The sequence below is a fragment of the Filicampus tigris genome, chromosome 22 (assembly GCF_054856515.1).
Source record: "Filicampus tigris isolate MCC_2025a chromosome 22, RoL_Ftig_1.0, whole genome shotgun sequence".
Classification (NCBI taxonomy): Eukaryota; Metazoa; Chordata; class Actinopteri; order Syngnathiformes; family Syngnathidae; genus Filicampus; species Filicampus tigris.
Window position 1 is genome coordinate 1129649 of NC_141238.1, and position 15210 is coordinate 1144858.

At 45.5% G+C, this 15210-nt stretch overlaps 2 protein-coding genes and 1 long non-coding RNA gene across 21 annotated transcripts in view; 1 reads left to right on the forward strand and 2 right to left on the reverse strand.

Moving 5' to 3' along the window:
• LOC147126362 (A-type voltage-gated potassium channel KCND2-like) lies at nucleotides 1-7546 on the reverse strand. The gene is made up of 6 exons (XM_086023109.1): nucleotides 6253-7546; nucleotides 3824-3986; nucleotides 3572-3655; nucleotides 2993-3094; nucleotides 1178-1386; nucleotides 1-1104 (listed from the first exon to the last, which is right to left on the reverse strand). The coding sequence occupies exons 1-6, from the start codon at nucleotides 7362-7364 to the stop codon at nucleotides 945-947; spliced, it is 1830 nt and encodes a 609-aa protein (XP_085879235.1). The 5' UTR covers nucleotides 7365-7546; the 3' UTR covers nucleotides 1-944.
• Nucleotides 1883-15210, forward strand: part of LOC147126363 (uncharacterized) — a 19916-nt gene continuing 6588 nt past the window's right edge. For all 3 annotated transcript variants that reach the window (XR_015084875.1, XR_015084876.1, XR_015084874.1), the window contains exons 1-3: nucleotides 1883-2157; nucleotides 3847-4012; nucleotides 12179-12333. This is a non-coding gene — a long non-coding RNA (uncharacterized LOC147126363). The remainder of the gene's footprint in view (nucleotides 2158-3846; nucleotides 4013-12178; nucleotides 12334-15210) is intronic.
• LOC147126364 (neuronal cell adhesion molecule-like) overlaps nucleotides 8912-15210 on the reverse strand; it is a 20008-nt gene continuing 13709 nt past the window's right edge. For 8 of the 17 annotated variants that reach the window (XM_086023085.1, XM_086023100.1, XM_086023083.1 and 5 more), the window contains 10 exons: nucleotides 14880-15093; nucleotides 14674-14796; nucleotides 14413-14589; nucleotides 14255-14287; nucleotides 13298-13366; nucleotides 12800-12922; nucleotides 12540-12695; nucleotides 12184-12315; nucleotides 11941-12019; nucleotides 8912-11181 (listed from right to left, as the gene is read on the reverse strand). In XM_086023085.1, coding sequence (XP_085879211.1) covers nucleotides 10947-11181; nucleotides 11941-12019; nucleotides 12184-12315; nucleotides 12540-12695; nucleotides 12800-12922; nucleotides 13298-13366; nucleotides 14255-14287; nucleotides 14413-14589; nucleotides 14674-14796; nucleotides 14880-15093 — 1341 coding nt within the window. In that variant the 3' untranslated portion in view covers nucleotides 8912-10946. The remainder of the gene's footprint in view (nucleotides 11182-11940; nucleotides 12020-12183; nucleotides 12316-12539; nucleotides 12696-12799; nucleotides 12923-13297; nucleotides 13367-14254; nucleotides 14288-14412; nucleotides 14590-14673; nucleotides 14797-14879; nucleotides 15094-15210) is intronic. The other 9 variants (XM_086023089.1, XM_086023090.1, XM_086023097.1 and 6 more) reach the window with 4 other exon arrangements.

A 15210-nucleotide genomic window follows, 5' to 3' on the forward strand; every position in this document is an offset into this window, starting at 1 on the left:
GTTCATGCATTGGAAAGTGTGTGGAAAGCTGGTCGAGCATTTATCCTTGACATCCTTTTTAAAAACTTGTAAATTCATTTGATGAACAATGACAAGAATGTGTCCTGGACTTGAGTTAGCAAAGCACTCTCAACGAACACTTCACAAGTGGGAATCAGTACGGACAGTGTTGCCAATGTGTTCGTTCCAAACAACGTTCGTAGGCCTTCTCGCAAATGCTTCTGTCCAACGGTGGACTCACAGTGGGGTTGTGTAACCGGGACCGTGTGGGTGTGTGTGTGTGTGTGCGCGCGCGTGAAAGCAAATACTTTCCTCTGGTGTTCCACAAAGTTCGATCTTAGGGACCATTCTTTTCTCTACATTTGCAACTTCCACTCTGAGATATCGCCAGTGTAAAATTGTACTTGAGGTTTTGTGTTTCACTTCTATCATGAGCACACAGACGTTAACTCGTGCATAGTTTTGTTCTACTTGTATGCCAGAGTTCTCCAGCTAGTGCGGGTAGAAAAAGGAGTAAAAGGCAGTCACAGAAAAAAGTAACTAGTAAGATACCGGTGGTCTCCTAGTGTGTACTACTAGTACAGGTGCTTTTGAGCTGGATGTGAAGGATATTGAATAAATGCTCAAATGGCTTCCCGCAGAGGTGTCAAACTTCATGCAAATAAAACGATAAAATGAAGTCAGGCATCTTTTAATGTGCCTCTGCTTTGAAACTTCAATCAACTTGTAATCAGACCTGAGAAGCTTCTGTCCTGAATGAGGCTAGCTTAGCATGTAAAAAAAAAGCACCTGAACTAAGAGTTGATTATTAGCTTGGTAGGTACCATAATACCATACAGGACGCGTTTGTCGGCTTTGTGCTACACTAATTAGCATGCACGCAAAAGCGACGAACTTGAGTTTTCTACTTTGTTGTTGCTGCATGGCTTACTGCACGACAGAGTTCAGAGCTCCGAAATGTGGACGTCCTTGGAGGTCTGGGAGAGGTCGCTTTGGGGCACGGTGATGGGCGGCGGCGCGCTACCCATGGCAGCCGCCACAACCCAAGGCCCTGCGTAGTTTAGGGGGACTGCTTCCTCCAATTTGGCATTCAGACTGGAGCGACTGTGGGGACAAGTTGGATGATGTCTCGATCATATGGAATAAATGCTCAAAGGGCTTTTCACACAGGTTTTACCTCTGTGGTTGTTGCGGAGCTTGAGTGGTGCCGGTGTTGGACTTGCGCAGGTCCAATCTGCTCTGTTTGGTGTGGACACAGCAGGAAGTTAAAGCAGGCGGCGAGGTAGACGAGAAAGAGGAAGACGGAGAAGGAGACTGGGTCTGCTTCAACAAGGCCTCCTCAGAGCGGCTCCACTCCATTGACATGTGGTCCACAAAGTGCAAGTTCTGATCCATTCATTCGTTTGATGTGATGACAAGAAAAGAAAGTAAAAGCAAATAGGTGTCAATTGAAAAAAAAAAACAATAGCATGAAAATAATCAAGTCTTACTACAACACCTGCCTAAACAGATGTTTACAGTCATGTTTTTTGGAAAAATATTCCAAAGAGACCTTTTTTAGAAGGGTTTTAAGAAGTTCTCTGTTACTTAAATGAAATTGAATACATGTATTCCAAACAGTCTTTTGTTTTCATTTCATAGCGTGTGTCTTGGCTCGACAGCTTCCAATCGTTTGTGGGTTAATTTAACAATTTTATTTTAGTTTTTTATTGTCCAATCAGATTTCATCTTCAACAGTATTGTTTTGCCATCTAAATTAACCCCCCACTACGCACACAACGCAGAAATCGCAGTTTTAAAAAAATTAGCCAATCAAATTTTAGAGCCATCAAAGGCTCAGAGTGATGCCGCATTTTACGTGTTGTGATTGGTTGATCAGAGCTACTCGAGTGGGATCGTAGTAATTTTACTTGTACTGTACAACCCGTCGACTGGACAGAAGAGAACAACTGTCGGACATGATTAAAATTTCTTTTCAACTTAAAGTGGACGTTGTGAGGATAAGTTGGACAACACTGTAGCAGACTTGCTGGCTTGTTTCCAACACGCTCCAGGATTTCTTCGCCACTTGTGAGCGGCAACAACTTGCTAGCTTCGACTGTAGCCAACTCAGCTAGCAAAAGACAATGGACTCTCGAGAAACAATTAGCCTCTCTGGTGAGTACGATGACTTTTATTCATTTATTGATTTTTTTCATGTTATGAGATAAATAATGACTGTAAACCACTGTATAGGCACTGTATATATCATGAATAAGGATTTTGTGTTATGTAGTAGTGTAATTTGTAATTATTATATTGTATATTGGTATTACTTGAAAGGACGTCGTCGAAAATGATGATGCTTCTCAGGGGGGGTTCAAGTTAATTAATTGAGTTGTATTTTTCAAGATAAGAAGTTTATTTTCTACCAAATGTAAATAAAGCAATGTCTTAAAAAAAGAAAATAGTTGTAAAATTACAAGATTGAACTCTCTCTCTCTCTCTCTCTCTCTCTCTCTCTCTCTCTCTCTCTCTCTCTCTCTCTCTCTCTCTCTCTCTCTCTCTCTCTCACACACACACCATCTCTCTCTGTCACACACAAGGAAAACACGATGTATATTTTTCAGAAAAGTGTTTGTATGGAAAAAAATCCCAGAATGTTTTATTTTGATAAAAATATTTTTTTTTTTCAGAAAATAAAGCCACACTTTAATGCAAAAGTGAAGTGATCTTATGTGAATAAATTCCAACATTTCAAGAATAAATTCATATCTTTATCAGAAAAGAAGTCTGGAACAATTCAGTGCACTTACTGTATCTCATCTGTCCTATCAGGGTCAAAAGGATAATCTTTATGCAAGTGAGATATATGAGAGAGATATGAGATACCTTCATCTTCACTGTTGGCATCTCTGAGTGGAAGTATGTAGTGCCCTAAAAGGATCTCATGAGGCCCTAAAGATTGAACCTTGTACATCACCGCAAGGAAGGTCTTTGCCAGTCAGCTCACCGTGGTTTTCTCAAGGCAGTGCAGCAAGTGGTGATGGTGCTCCGCCATGTTGGCATTGACATTAGCCTTGTACAACAGTGCCTGGCCTGCCTCCTTGGATGCCTTCACGACACGCACACACAAAGTCACAGTCACATGACCATATTGTGAGTCCGCCATTGCACGGGAGCACATGCGAGTAAGACAACTACATGTTACTCAACCAGACACAAGTTGACAACTGCAGTCTAGTACTAAAGACATGATAAAATTATACTATTAATGTCTAACACTTCACAAGTAGTACCAGCAGTGTACGGTTGTCAACTAGTGCACTGTTTACTTCAGTAGTAACATGTAGTTCTTCTGCTATGCTAAATTGTCCTCCAAGTTTGCAGAAATGTCACACAGTAGTAGAAGGCCCGAGTGGCAAAAGCTGTTTCTAGTAAGAGTTCTACTCGTGCACCCAAGATGTTTTACTAGTGGAAGGTTTTGAGAGTTTCCGTCGCGGGCCAGAGCCAAGTGACAGCAGAAAGTGTCGACGGAGAGGCAATCAGCATTCATCATGCATCACGCTAATAAAACATCGCGTACTAGTACCTCGGCGTCGACCAGCAGTTTGTAGCGCAAGTAAGCGCTGGCTCCTTCATTCTTTCCCGCTTGAATTCTAGCCACACGACTTTTCTGTTTGTGAACAAATGTGCACGTTCAGCCTGAAAGCGTCCGGAACATTTGACAAACTGACACGTGGGCCAGGTCACTCAGTAAAAAATGAAACGTTTAACGCGTTTGTAAAATTGTTTATTTTAATAATGAAGCAAGCAGGCCTGTTGTGTTCTAATAGGTTCTCACCTTCTGTGCCCTCCTCTTCTCAGCACGCTGGCTCTGGTGGTAAATACGGCTGAAGTTGGACACGATGACTGGCACGGGCAGGGCGATGACCAGCACGCCGCTCAGCGAACAGATGGAACCCACGATCTTGCCCATGATGGTTTTTGGAACCATGTCGCCGTACCTGAAGAACAGATCATAATTTATCAGGTCAATCAATCATTTTGTACTTCTTGACTATTTAATAAGGGAAAAAAAAACCAAAGTGATATGTTTGCAGTTCCTTCTGCGGCCACACGGAGGAGCCAAAGCTTTGCTGTAATCATGATATTCATAACAATAAGCGTCATCATAACAATCAGTATAGAAATTACAATATAAAAAATGAGCACTATTATCATAACCTGTATAATCATGATCTATTCTATATGATCATGACAATCAGTATAAAAGTAAAGTATAAACATAAGAATCAGTTCAATAAATTACAATATAAAGATCCAATATTATCACATCCTATTTATAGATCATATCATCTTTACCATCTTAGTTGATATAAACATAATCAATACAAGCATAACAATCTGTAGAATGATAAGAATCGGGATAAAAATATGAAAATAATCACATTCATAACAATCAACGTAATGAAAACCAAATATCAAAAACTGTCAATATGATCAAAATACTTATAAAAATAACATTAAATATCATAACATTATACTGTATAGATTCACAATGGTCTACAAAATCATAATCAATCTAAAAATAACTAATGTATCCATAACAATTTAAAATAATAACATAAGACAAAAAACAATGAATAATGAATATACAGGCATAACAATCTGCATAAAGAATCAGTACTAGCCATCAGTAGAGACTTACTGATATCAGACTTGACATCATAGGTACAGTAGATCTCATGCCTTTAATATGATAGAATTATTTGCCTTATGACTTGTTTAACCAGAGTAATAACTATGTATGCAATTTACTGTGACCTCTGGAAAAAGTTGCCTGAGGCCGAGTTGTGTGCACGCCGCACTGACAAAACCATTCTAGCGGAAACATGCATGACCCTGCTTTCTTATTCACCGTGGCACGCTAATGGCCATCTTTGACCATTACCCACTACGACAGTCATGTGACGCCACGTGTGCACTGTGATGTAAAATATTGCACCATGCGTGCGAGCTCACATGTTGCGGCCAGGTGACGGCGATCGGGTGCTATACCATACTGTCCGTAGGAAGGAGCACACCTGGACACACGTGACATCGGCACACCGCTCTCTACCCACGAGCCTTTGCGGTGCGAGCGTTACCTTGAGTAATGATGATGTTGCCATGGAAACATAGCTGATGATGCAACACTGCAGCCCACAAATCATTGTGCGGTTCTTCATTAAGCAACCAATTAAACAAGAGCCTCAGCTAAGGAACTAATTAGATTAGCAGCGTGAACAGCACATGAGGCTTCTTTGGCTTTTTTTCCCCGTGTGTGGATGTGCGTATGTGTGTGTGTGCGTGCGTGTGTGCGTGCGCGCACGTGCGTGCGTGCGTGTAGGGTGATCCTGTCGCAGCATGGGTCATGTGACTAAATAATACATGCGTGTGGACACCCATCTGCAGGTGTATCACTGAAACATGATCCACACACACTAAAACACACGCACGCGTATACACACAAGTCGCAGTGCAGCAAAAAGCATTGAGATGAGGTCGCTTCTTGTTGCCGTAACCATGACAACGTCCGCCCGTTGAAATCACGAACTGATTGGACTTCAGTGTCAACATGGACCACTTAACAACTTGCAGCACCTACCTGAGTGTCCAACCAAGTCATCGTCTACCTGATAACCTTACCAGAGAGTGTGCGTCCCTTCATCTACAACGATGTCCTACAACAAAGTTTGCATTTACCAACCTGGTCAAGTGTCTGAGCCCAACATGCGCCCAACAAAGTCAGTCTTACCAAGTGTCTCGGCATCACTTTCCCAAGTAAACTACCGCAAAGTCGGCATCACCTACATGAGTGTCCTACTACAACGTTACCCAGCCGAGTCTCTCAGCATCACCTACCTGAGTGTCCAAACACAAAATTGGCCTAATTTACCTGAGTTTCCTACGACAAAGTCCGCACCTACCTGTGTGACTCGGTATCGCCTATCCAACGTTTTAACGCATCACCTATCCGAAGGTCTTACCACTAGAGTAGCTAGGTAGTAGTCAAGTACCCAAGTGTGCCACTGCAAAGTCAGTGTCATTGTCTTAAGTATCACCTACCGGAGTGTTCTACCACAAAGTGTGCGTCAACTATTTGAGGATTCTATCACAAAGTCGACATCATTACCCGAGAGTCTCAGTATCACCAAGCAGAGTGTGCTACCACAAGTTTAGAAATGCATCACCTACCTAATGTCATACCAGAAAGTGTCCATCACCTACCCGAGTGTGGTCATGGTGACGATGGTGTACCAGAAGGCGGCGGGGATAGAAGTGAAGGCAGAGCCCTTGGAGCTCTTCTCTGCATAGAACATGACGGTGGCGAAGATGATGATGGCCATGGTGAGTGAGAAGAGCAGGAAGCCCAGCTCGGAGGCACAACTCTTTAGCGTGTAACCCAGGATACGAAGACCAGCCGAGTGGCGTGAGAACTTGAAAATCCGGAAGACACGGAAGACCCTGAGCGTGACAAAGGCGCCGCTCACATCTTCGTTCTCAGGCATGACCAGGCCGATGTAGTACGGCATAATGGCCACCACGTCGATGAGCGACATGACGCTCTTGATGAACTTGAAGCGGCTGGGCGCGGCCACCAGGCGGAGTACGTACTCGACCGTGAAGATCAGCACGCAGGCCGTGTCCATGCAGAAGAAGGCCAAGGCGTATCGCTCGCCGCATGACGTGGACTTTGCGTATTCGAACCTCGCCCCGCACGGGACCGTCTCAAGAACGTTGGCGAGGACGGATACAGCAATGAAGAACCCCGTGACATAATAGAACACCAGCGCCATGGTGGACGTGTGCGGGTTCTCAAAGGCTCGCCACAGGCACTCCCGGAAGTTCAAATCTGCCGTGATTGGCTCGTTGTTGGGGTCTGTCTCCTCGTCATCCTGGAGCCTCTCCTGGTTCTCTCTCCGCCGGTCCTTGTAGTCCTCGTAGCAGCAGTCTCCGATCACTTCTGGGATGATACCAAAGAAGGTGAGCTCCTCGTCAAAGGCAGCAATGCACTCATGCCGTGGGAAGTGCAGCTTCCCCGTCTGGTAGAAGTTCAGGATGTGGCGGAACAAGCTCGGGTCACGGTCAAAGAAGAACTCGTTGCTCTCCTGCTGGAAGAAGAAGTCCTTCTCGGAGCTTCCCAGAAGAGTGTCCGGATAGCGCTCTAGAGTATCCCGCCATGTCTGGAATCTACTTCCGCTCACGTTGAGGATGAGGACGTTGTCTTCCCCGCGCCGTCCTTCTGGCGGGACCGCCGGCATGGGCGCACTGGCCAAGGGCATCCACCCCACTGCCGCTGCACGGGCCAGCGGCAGCCACGCTGCCACCCCCGCGGCCATGCTGGCAGAAGTCCGTCGAGTGAAGTTGGACAGCTGAGGTTTCACACGGCCGAGGCGTACGCGCTCATCGGGAGGAAGGTTTGACACGCTCTCTCAGGAAAACTCCTCACAACATGCGCTCCTCTCTCTGCATCTTCTTTGCCGGATAAAGCTCTCATGAAGAGGTCGAGCAGCTGGCTTGTTATTACACCGGTGATGGATGCCCTGCTCCCCCTCTCAGGACCTCCCCCAAGGCATGTTATTCCGCCCCCAGACCGCCCTCCTCCTCCTCCTCCTCCTCCTCCTCTTTGTGCGTGTGCATGTGTGTGCAACATGTTTGTCGACTTTTGTGTGTGCACTCATCTGTTTGAAAACAGGTATCGTCAAACTGTAAAAATGAAGAACACACACAATTCAAATGTACAATGTAAACAATACACACAATCAACCGTATTGGCTACACACACACACATGCATAAAAACAGAGAAAAACAAACCAACATACACACATATCACATACACACATAATGCACACACACAAAGCAACACTACACAAATTTTTGATCTAACATTGAATAGTGTATCGATATAATATTTTGAAGGGTTTGAGCCCACATTGTTCAAATCAGTAAATTATTAACTTTGCGTTGTTTTTACTTATCAACATCACTCTCACTCCACACTCATGTTCCCTAACACCCCCCCCCCCCGTCCCCGCTGACAAGATGATATAAACCTCCCCCCTCCTCACTAGCATCCTCCTTTCATCCCCCTCACCCCCACTCTAAGAAGACGTTCATTGAATTCTGCATTTTCTATTTTTAGTCACATAATGGCCTCACAACGCAAAAGAAAAGACGACGAAGCACAAACAAACATTGAAAACACCATTATAGTATATAGGACGATGCTGTGTTCCTTTGGCTAAAAAGACTGCTTACTTCCTCATCATTCAAACATTCAAAGTCGGACGATGTTGTTTTAAGTGTTATTATGTTAGACGTGCTCCCCACAGCATAGCCGCCGATCTCATGTAGCAATGTCGGCACACAACTTTGGGACTTATACACGTACCTTTCCCCATCGGCGAGTTTAACAGGACAACCGCAATGTTCCCGAACAGGAGACTGCAGTGTAGGGGGGGGGGGGGACCTTCGAACTCTGGCTTGTTTGCGTATTCGTTTGCTCCTCTTTAGTGCCGCCGGCCTCCTCTCCCGCAGGCAACACTCAATAGCGCCCGTGCGTAATCTCGCGCTAATAAGTGGACCGAACCGAACATGCCATACCGAAACGTATTAATACGCCCACGTGTACCGTTACACCCCAAACACACACGCAAACAAAGAAATCCACATACACAGTGACACATGTACACTGACTACACTACACAAACAAACACGAAGACACACGTATGCACAATAACGCACGTTTCCCCATCAGGGGCAAAACAGTGAGGTAGGAAAGAGACGTCGCCATGGCAACAGCATCTTCCTAACGACACATAACGACAGACACAAGACTAAAGTTTCTTCATGAGAGAGAATCAGGAAAACAATGACAACTTAAAATCACTTTTGGGAATTTTTCTCTTTATGTGTGTATTTGTGTGTGCATGTGTGCATGAGTGGAGAACTAGTGAGATTTTCCTCCCAGTGGTGTGAGCCAATCTGCTACATAGTCAAATGAGCTCCATCGATGAGTGCACTTTCGGTAAAGCTGAGCTTTGGCCAAACACTCACCCTCACACTCACAGTTCTGACACTAGTTGCTTAATCTACACAGAACGTTATGGGGTGTTGTTGGGTCATTTCGGGGGCTTTCGTCGGCGAATAATTTGGGAAGAAGGGATAGACAATATTGTCAAATGAGGAAGTCTTTTCTTGCCGGAGGTTGCACGGGAGAATGATGACGAGAAGGAGGAGGAGGAGGAGGAAACGTCTCCAGTTTGAGAAATGTGCCGCGTTAAATGAGGAAGGTCTATTCTTAGAAATAGAGACATTCATTACTGTATATTGAATGCTAGTATGCTCGTCACCAGAGCTCGGCAACAAGCAAAATAAAGTGAACTCACAAGCTCCCAAATGAGATTAAGAAGAATAAAGAAAAATTCACAGCAAATAAAAACTGTAAATAGTCCCGCGTCACACTAGCCTAAATGCAGCTCTGTTGTTTTTTTCCACACTCAGGTCAAACCAGTTATTTACAAAATAAAAACACACGGAAAGCTGACATGACCCAAAAACTTGATGCAAGTTATGATAAACGACAAAGCGGTAGGGGGGCGGGCAAAAATTAAAAACAAATCTTGGTTTGAGAGTCGGGGGACGAGCAGACGAGAGTCCTGGAAGGAAAAAGGCGGAACGCACGTTTAACACATGCATGCGCACGCACGCACGCACACACAATGGCACTCATGCACTCACATTCCTCTGTAAACAGTACAACGTATTGACCATTGACGCACCAGTGTCAACTACTACTTTCCTTTTCCACATTCATGAGCAACATTTCCCCTTTCCACCATTGTAACTCCTTCTAAGTGCTAATATTAGGAAAAAGCTTTGACCTTGCACTTGACATTCCACATTTGTATACTTCGTAGTGATGGATAAATGTACGTCACCGGTCAAAACATTAGGTACAGCTGCACAATCAAATATTTAAAGACACGGTAAAGTGAATTCAAAATACGTACGTGAAAAGACTGCGAACAACGTAGCACTGAATTGTAGAGCTGGAGCGTGAAAACTCAAACATGTCGTCACAGATCGTCAAAGTGGAATTTGGTTGACAGATGAGCGCATTTGGCAGAGAGCGGAGAGAACGGCTTTAAAGCCACCATTTTGTCAGCCTCATTTCATAGATTTGGCAAAGACATTTGTTTTCACTTTACAGGGACTTTAAGAAATTGCAGCAGCTGTACTAAATGTCAGTTGTTGTTTTTTTTTGTTGACATTTTTATTTGGCGGTGCGTCGTGAGATTTTCTAATCTAAAATATGTGCCTTGACTAAATAAAGGTCGTGAAACTGATCTAATGAGAGCCAATTCATCCAAAAAATCTTTGTTATATTGTGCACAATGCTGTGGCTGGTGAGCGTTTCCCCCTCCCAATCCTCAAGTTTTTCATCCCTCCAAATATACAGCCTAGAACCGTTTCATACGCCAACTTTGGGCTGGCCCAACATTAACCAAACTCGGCACCTTTCCGTGACAACAAAAGCAGCATCACAACGGACTCCATGCAGTGAACGCCTGCGGGTGTGTTGGGATGCATTGAAATGTCAGCAAAGGATGGCGCACTCACACACACACACCCACACACACACACACACACACACACACACACACACACACACACACACACACACACACACACACACACACGCGCACACACACATAAAGCTCCTGATACATTCCTTTCTATATTGCTTCTCTCAAGAGTCGTTCCTTCGACACCTTCCGGGCGGCGGTGTCCGTCTTTGCCGAGTTTGCTCAGGAGGTGCGACAGTGTCGGGGGGGAAGTGGAAGGAGATGATGGGGCATCCTGGGTGACAGGTCGCCATGGTGATTAAGCACCGTGGTCAAAGTTAAAGCGTACGGGTTCAGACAAAGGAGTTCATGGCGTTGACGGGCGACGGCGCCTCGGAGCTCTCGTTGCCCTCGTGCGTGTCCTTCTCCTTCTTGCCGCTGTACTGGCCGATGAAGGAGCCGTCCTCGTTGAACTGGCCGTCCCCGCCCTCCCCGTAGTCCACCAGGCTGTCGTCGCTCTCGTCGCGCCGCACCGTGCCGTTGGACGGCGTCCGGCTGCCCTTCAGCGGTTTGTGGTCCTCCGTGTCACTGGCGGAAAAAAAACAACACGTTTTGAGGACATGTCATTTGGAAACGTCTTCAACCCTAAAACGTCACGCTAATCATCAAACGCCCTTTTCTTCTGTAAAATACTTCTTCAAATATTCACCATTGTGACAATTTTACATTTGACAACTTTACAAACTATTTGCACACTATGTAGTAATAGTCGTATTTAGTAGTGTGCGTGCGCGTGTGTATGCCCTGTTTGTACATTACATCAGTTCTACTACTTCTGAATTCAATTGATCTCCATCATCTTTTCTCTGTTTTGTGAAACTCTTCTAGTAGATTTAGTGTGTTTTTTGTAGTTTAGTAGGTCAGAACACTATAACATGTATCCACATTTAGAAATGTTTGTGTGGACAAAAACAACAAAACAGCAGGGCCTTTGCTGGAATCTTATTGGCTGACAGAAGTGGGGCATGGCAAAGTGTAGACTAAGTGCGTTAATAATTAAATCAGGAAGGACAACTGCTGCCATAAATAAAATGGATGATTTTTTTTCTACAACTAAAACTAAAAGAGTTAATAGCATTAAGTTTGTTAAAGTGGACAAATTTTGTTGATGAGATGCTTGTTAGGGTTAGTTGACATTTAGCCTTGCCTCTGTGGCGTGTTTGGTTTTGGGCTCCGGCGATGTCGCGGCAGCTTGGCATAATGTTCTACGTACAATAACCACATAAAGTGAGAAAGTACCAATGGCAATCCGTTAAAAAAAACAACCAAAAAACGTATCTGCCTTACCTGTATTCTCCAAATGTGCCATCGTCCTCTTTCATGGGCTGGATCTCTGGGTCTTGATGGGCTTCTTCTTTCTCTTTCACTATCGATTACACACAAATACAATAACATTTTATTCATATTCAGTTTGTCATTTTTATTTGAGTTCATTCACAAAAACGTTTTTTTTTCCAATTTGAGCCAGTGTTTGTTACCTAATAACCCTGCTGTGTCTGTGTGTGTGTGTGTGTATGGGATGAAGACTACCTGGATATTTGCCGCCCTTGTTCCTCTTGATGAAGCAGACGATGAGGAGCACCAGGATGAGCAGCGCGATGGCGCACATCAGCCCGATGAACCAACCCTGGGTGGCGATGTCCACATGCCGACTGGCCACGGCTACAAAACCCACAAAGAGTGAGTCATTTTTTTTGAAAAAGCGCGTTAACAGCCGATAAAACGCGATGCCAATTTGCAATGATGACCAGAAAGAAGGGAAACAAAAAAAGGGAAAGGAAATTGAGATGGGTTGCGGGTACGCAAAGTCCGAAAGTAGACTGCATGGGGGATGATGACGGCGACGAATGAGTCAAAAAGAAGTCCGCCGAGGCATGCCGCCTCACCTGGCACTGTAACCACCTCTTCGTTTGTGGTGTGGAGCGTCGGCCCGGCCGGGTCTCGAGCTACCACGCGCACCCTATACGACGTCCCCGGTTTTAAGCCTTTTAAAAGGTGCGAGTGAGAGCCGTTGACCGACTCCTTTTTCCAGTCCTCTTTACCTGAAATGCAGAGTTGCGGGTGCAGAGGACAAGACGTTGACTTCCCAGACGCTGAGTCAAGGTTGCGTTGCTGCAAACGCCAAGCGGGAGGGAGGGAGCCTTACTGTTTTCTACCGTGTATTCCACATAAATGTTCTTATGCTGTCCAAAGTACTCCCAAGTGATCAGCGCACACTCCTCCGAAACGGACGTGTTGACTATGCCAAAGACGGGGCCAACAGAGGGCGCTGCATACATAACGGAAGGGGGAGGAAATGCTTTTATTCCCAAATATTGGAATAACACACTACTCAGACAAAAAAAAAAGAGATTTTCAGCTGTTAGGCGAAGTTTCAGGATGACCTTCTCGAACTTTTAATACCAAGTAATCAGTTCAGGAACTACCGTAAGTTACTTCCAAGGGGAAGAAAAAATATGTTTGGGTTATCTGTAAGGGTTCTAGTGTACTTTAGGCTCATCATGAAAATTCCCCCCGAAACCCGATGTCACAAACTTTTTGTGTGTGGTTTAGTTTGATTATTGTATCGGGTTTAGTTGATGGCTTTCGACTTGAAAGCCAAATGCGGAATGATAGTGAAGAGCGGAACAGGCTGCATGTGTACCCTTGCGAAGCGGGGGGTGCGCAGACCGAGTGACGGGGGCGGTTGTGTGAGGAGGGGGCTCAGTGGGGCCTGAAAGAACACGGAAAAGAGTGAGACAACACAAAGAAAGTCAGCGTCCACGTGCCGAGCTTCAAGAGCATAACAAAGGTTAGACAGCATGCCAATTTGGTCATATTGTTAATTTTGGTCGATGCATTGCGTCATCCCAAAGCAGGGGGGCGGGGCAAACGTTTGAGTTGGTTCATTCGCATTTTGAACCCTTTATTTAACCGGTTGTGCAATGAGATAAGTACACAACAAAGAAAAAAAAGAAATCAGATATTGTAATTAACCAATTTGGGGGAGTGGGGGCGGGTTCAAAGGCTAAATGGATGCAACATGGACTGTTGGGCCTGGTTCAAACTTTGCCCACCTCTGCTCTAAAGCGCTGTTAGTGCAAGAGTGAAATAAGCACGTGCAGGATCCGCATGCATGTGACTTCATGTTCATTACGCAACGTAGCAAAACAACAAGAGCGCCTTGTTGTCCTTGTCAGAGAACAGGGGTCTTCAATCCTGTTCCTGGTGCTCCGTTGTCCGGGATCTCTCCCTGCCGCATGAGATTGGAATCAAACGATCGGATCATCAGCAAAGTCTGCAGTAGCTGGAGAACCATCCTGGTCACGTGAAGCAGCGGCGAGAGATCCAGAAAAACGGGCAGGACAAGCGGACCTCCAGGAACAGGATTGGAGACTCCTATCTTAGAAGTTTAGAAATGTAGTCAGAAAAAAAAAAATGGAAACACTACTCAGTTCATTATGAAACGAGAGTCTAGACGAAAAAAAAAAACGCAACACTTAACGACACGGTTTGCCACAGATCTAAAGCGGGAAGCAAATACTGAACATACTGCACGCTAGCCCCTGTTGACTTCCGATTTGAAACATGCAGGGCGACTAAAACCAACTACACGGGTTACCTTTGCCCGCCTCGGCAGTGGGACGAGTATGAGCTTGAGAGAGAAGGAAGAGAAAAGAGATAGTGGCCACAGAGGAGGTTGAATGTGGTACAACCTCACGCTAGTTTTGGCAGGAAGGATTCCCTGTGCTTTTGAGGCGAAGGTGTGATCTCACTCACTTGTTTCCGTGATGGTGGAGGCCTCTTTGGTGAAATTGGCGCCAGCGCCTTTGATGGTCTTGGCGCTCAGGTCGAATTTGTAGAGGACGCTGGAGTTGAGGTTGTCGAGCGTCACGGTGGTCTCGTTGACCAGGAAATCCACGACGGTCAGCGGCCCCACTTCCGTGCTATTCACGACTAAGAAAGACGCCAGCGTTTTAAAAAAACTTTTTTTTTGTTATTTTATCCGGCTTCACAAAGACGCAAAGTGGCTGCTGGTACCTGGCTGGTATTTCAGAGTGTATCCAATAAGGCGTCCATTTTTGTTCAGGGGTGGGCCCCATTCCAGAGTGAGCGAGTCCAAACTGGGACTCAAGACGTTTAGAAAAGAAGGTGGCCCTGGAACTAAATCAGAACACGTTCCAGTACTTTTGGAGGGGACTGCTCAGTACATTTTTTTTTTTAAAGGCCAAAAATGGTGTCCCCACCTCCCTCGGGTGTCTCAAATTGCCGGTCGTCACTCTGAGGACCTTCCCCTTTGCTGTTCAGGACCCTGATGAAGATGTTGTAGAGGCTGTAGGGTTGCAGGCCCGGCAGGCTCCCCTCGGTCTGGTTCCCGCTGAAGGTCACAACCTGGTCTTGCGACTCTCGATCCACTTCCTGCTCGGTCTCGTGCAACCCCCGCTGGCGACGGTAGTATACCTGCGTGAAATGTAGCGTGAGGCGACCACGAGCTGCAGTTTGGGGCTACTCGGGTCGAAAAACATTGGGAGTATTCAAGGATTTGGGAGTTGCATGAGTGCAATACTCAGGGAACCA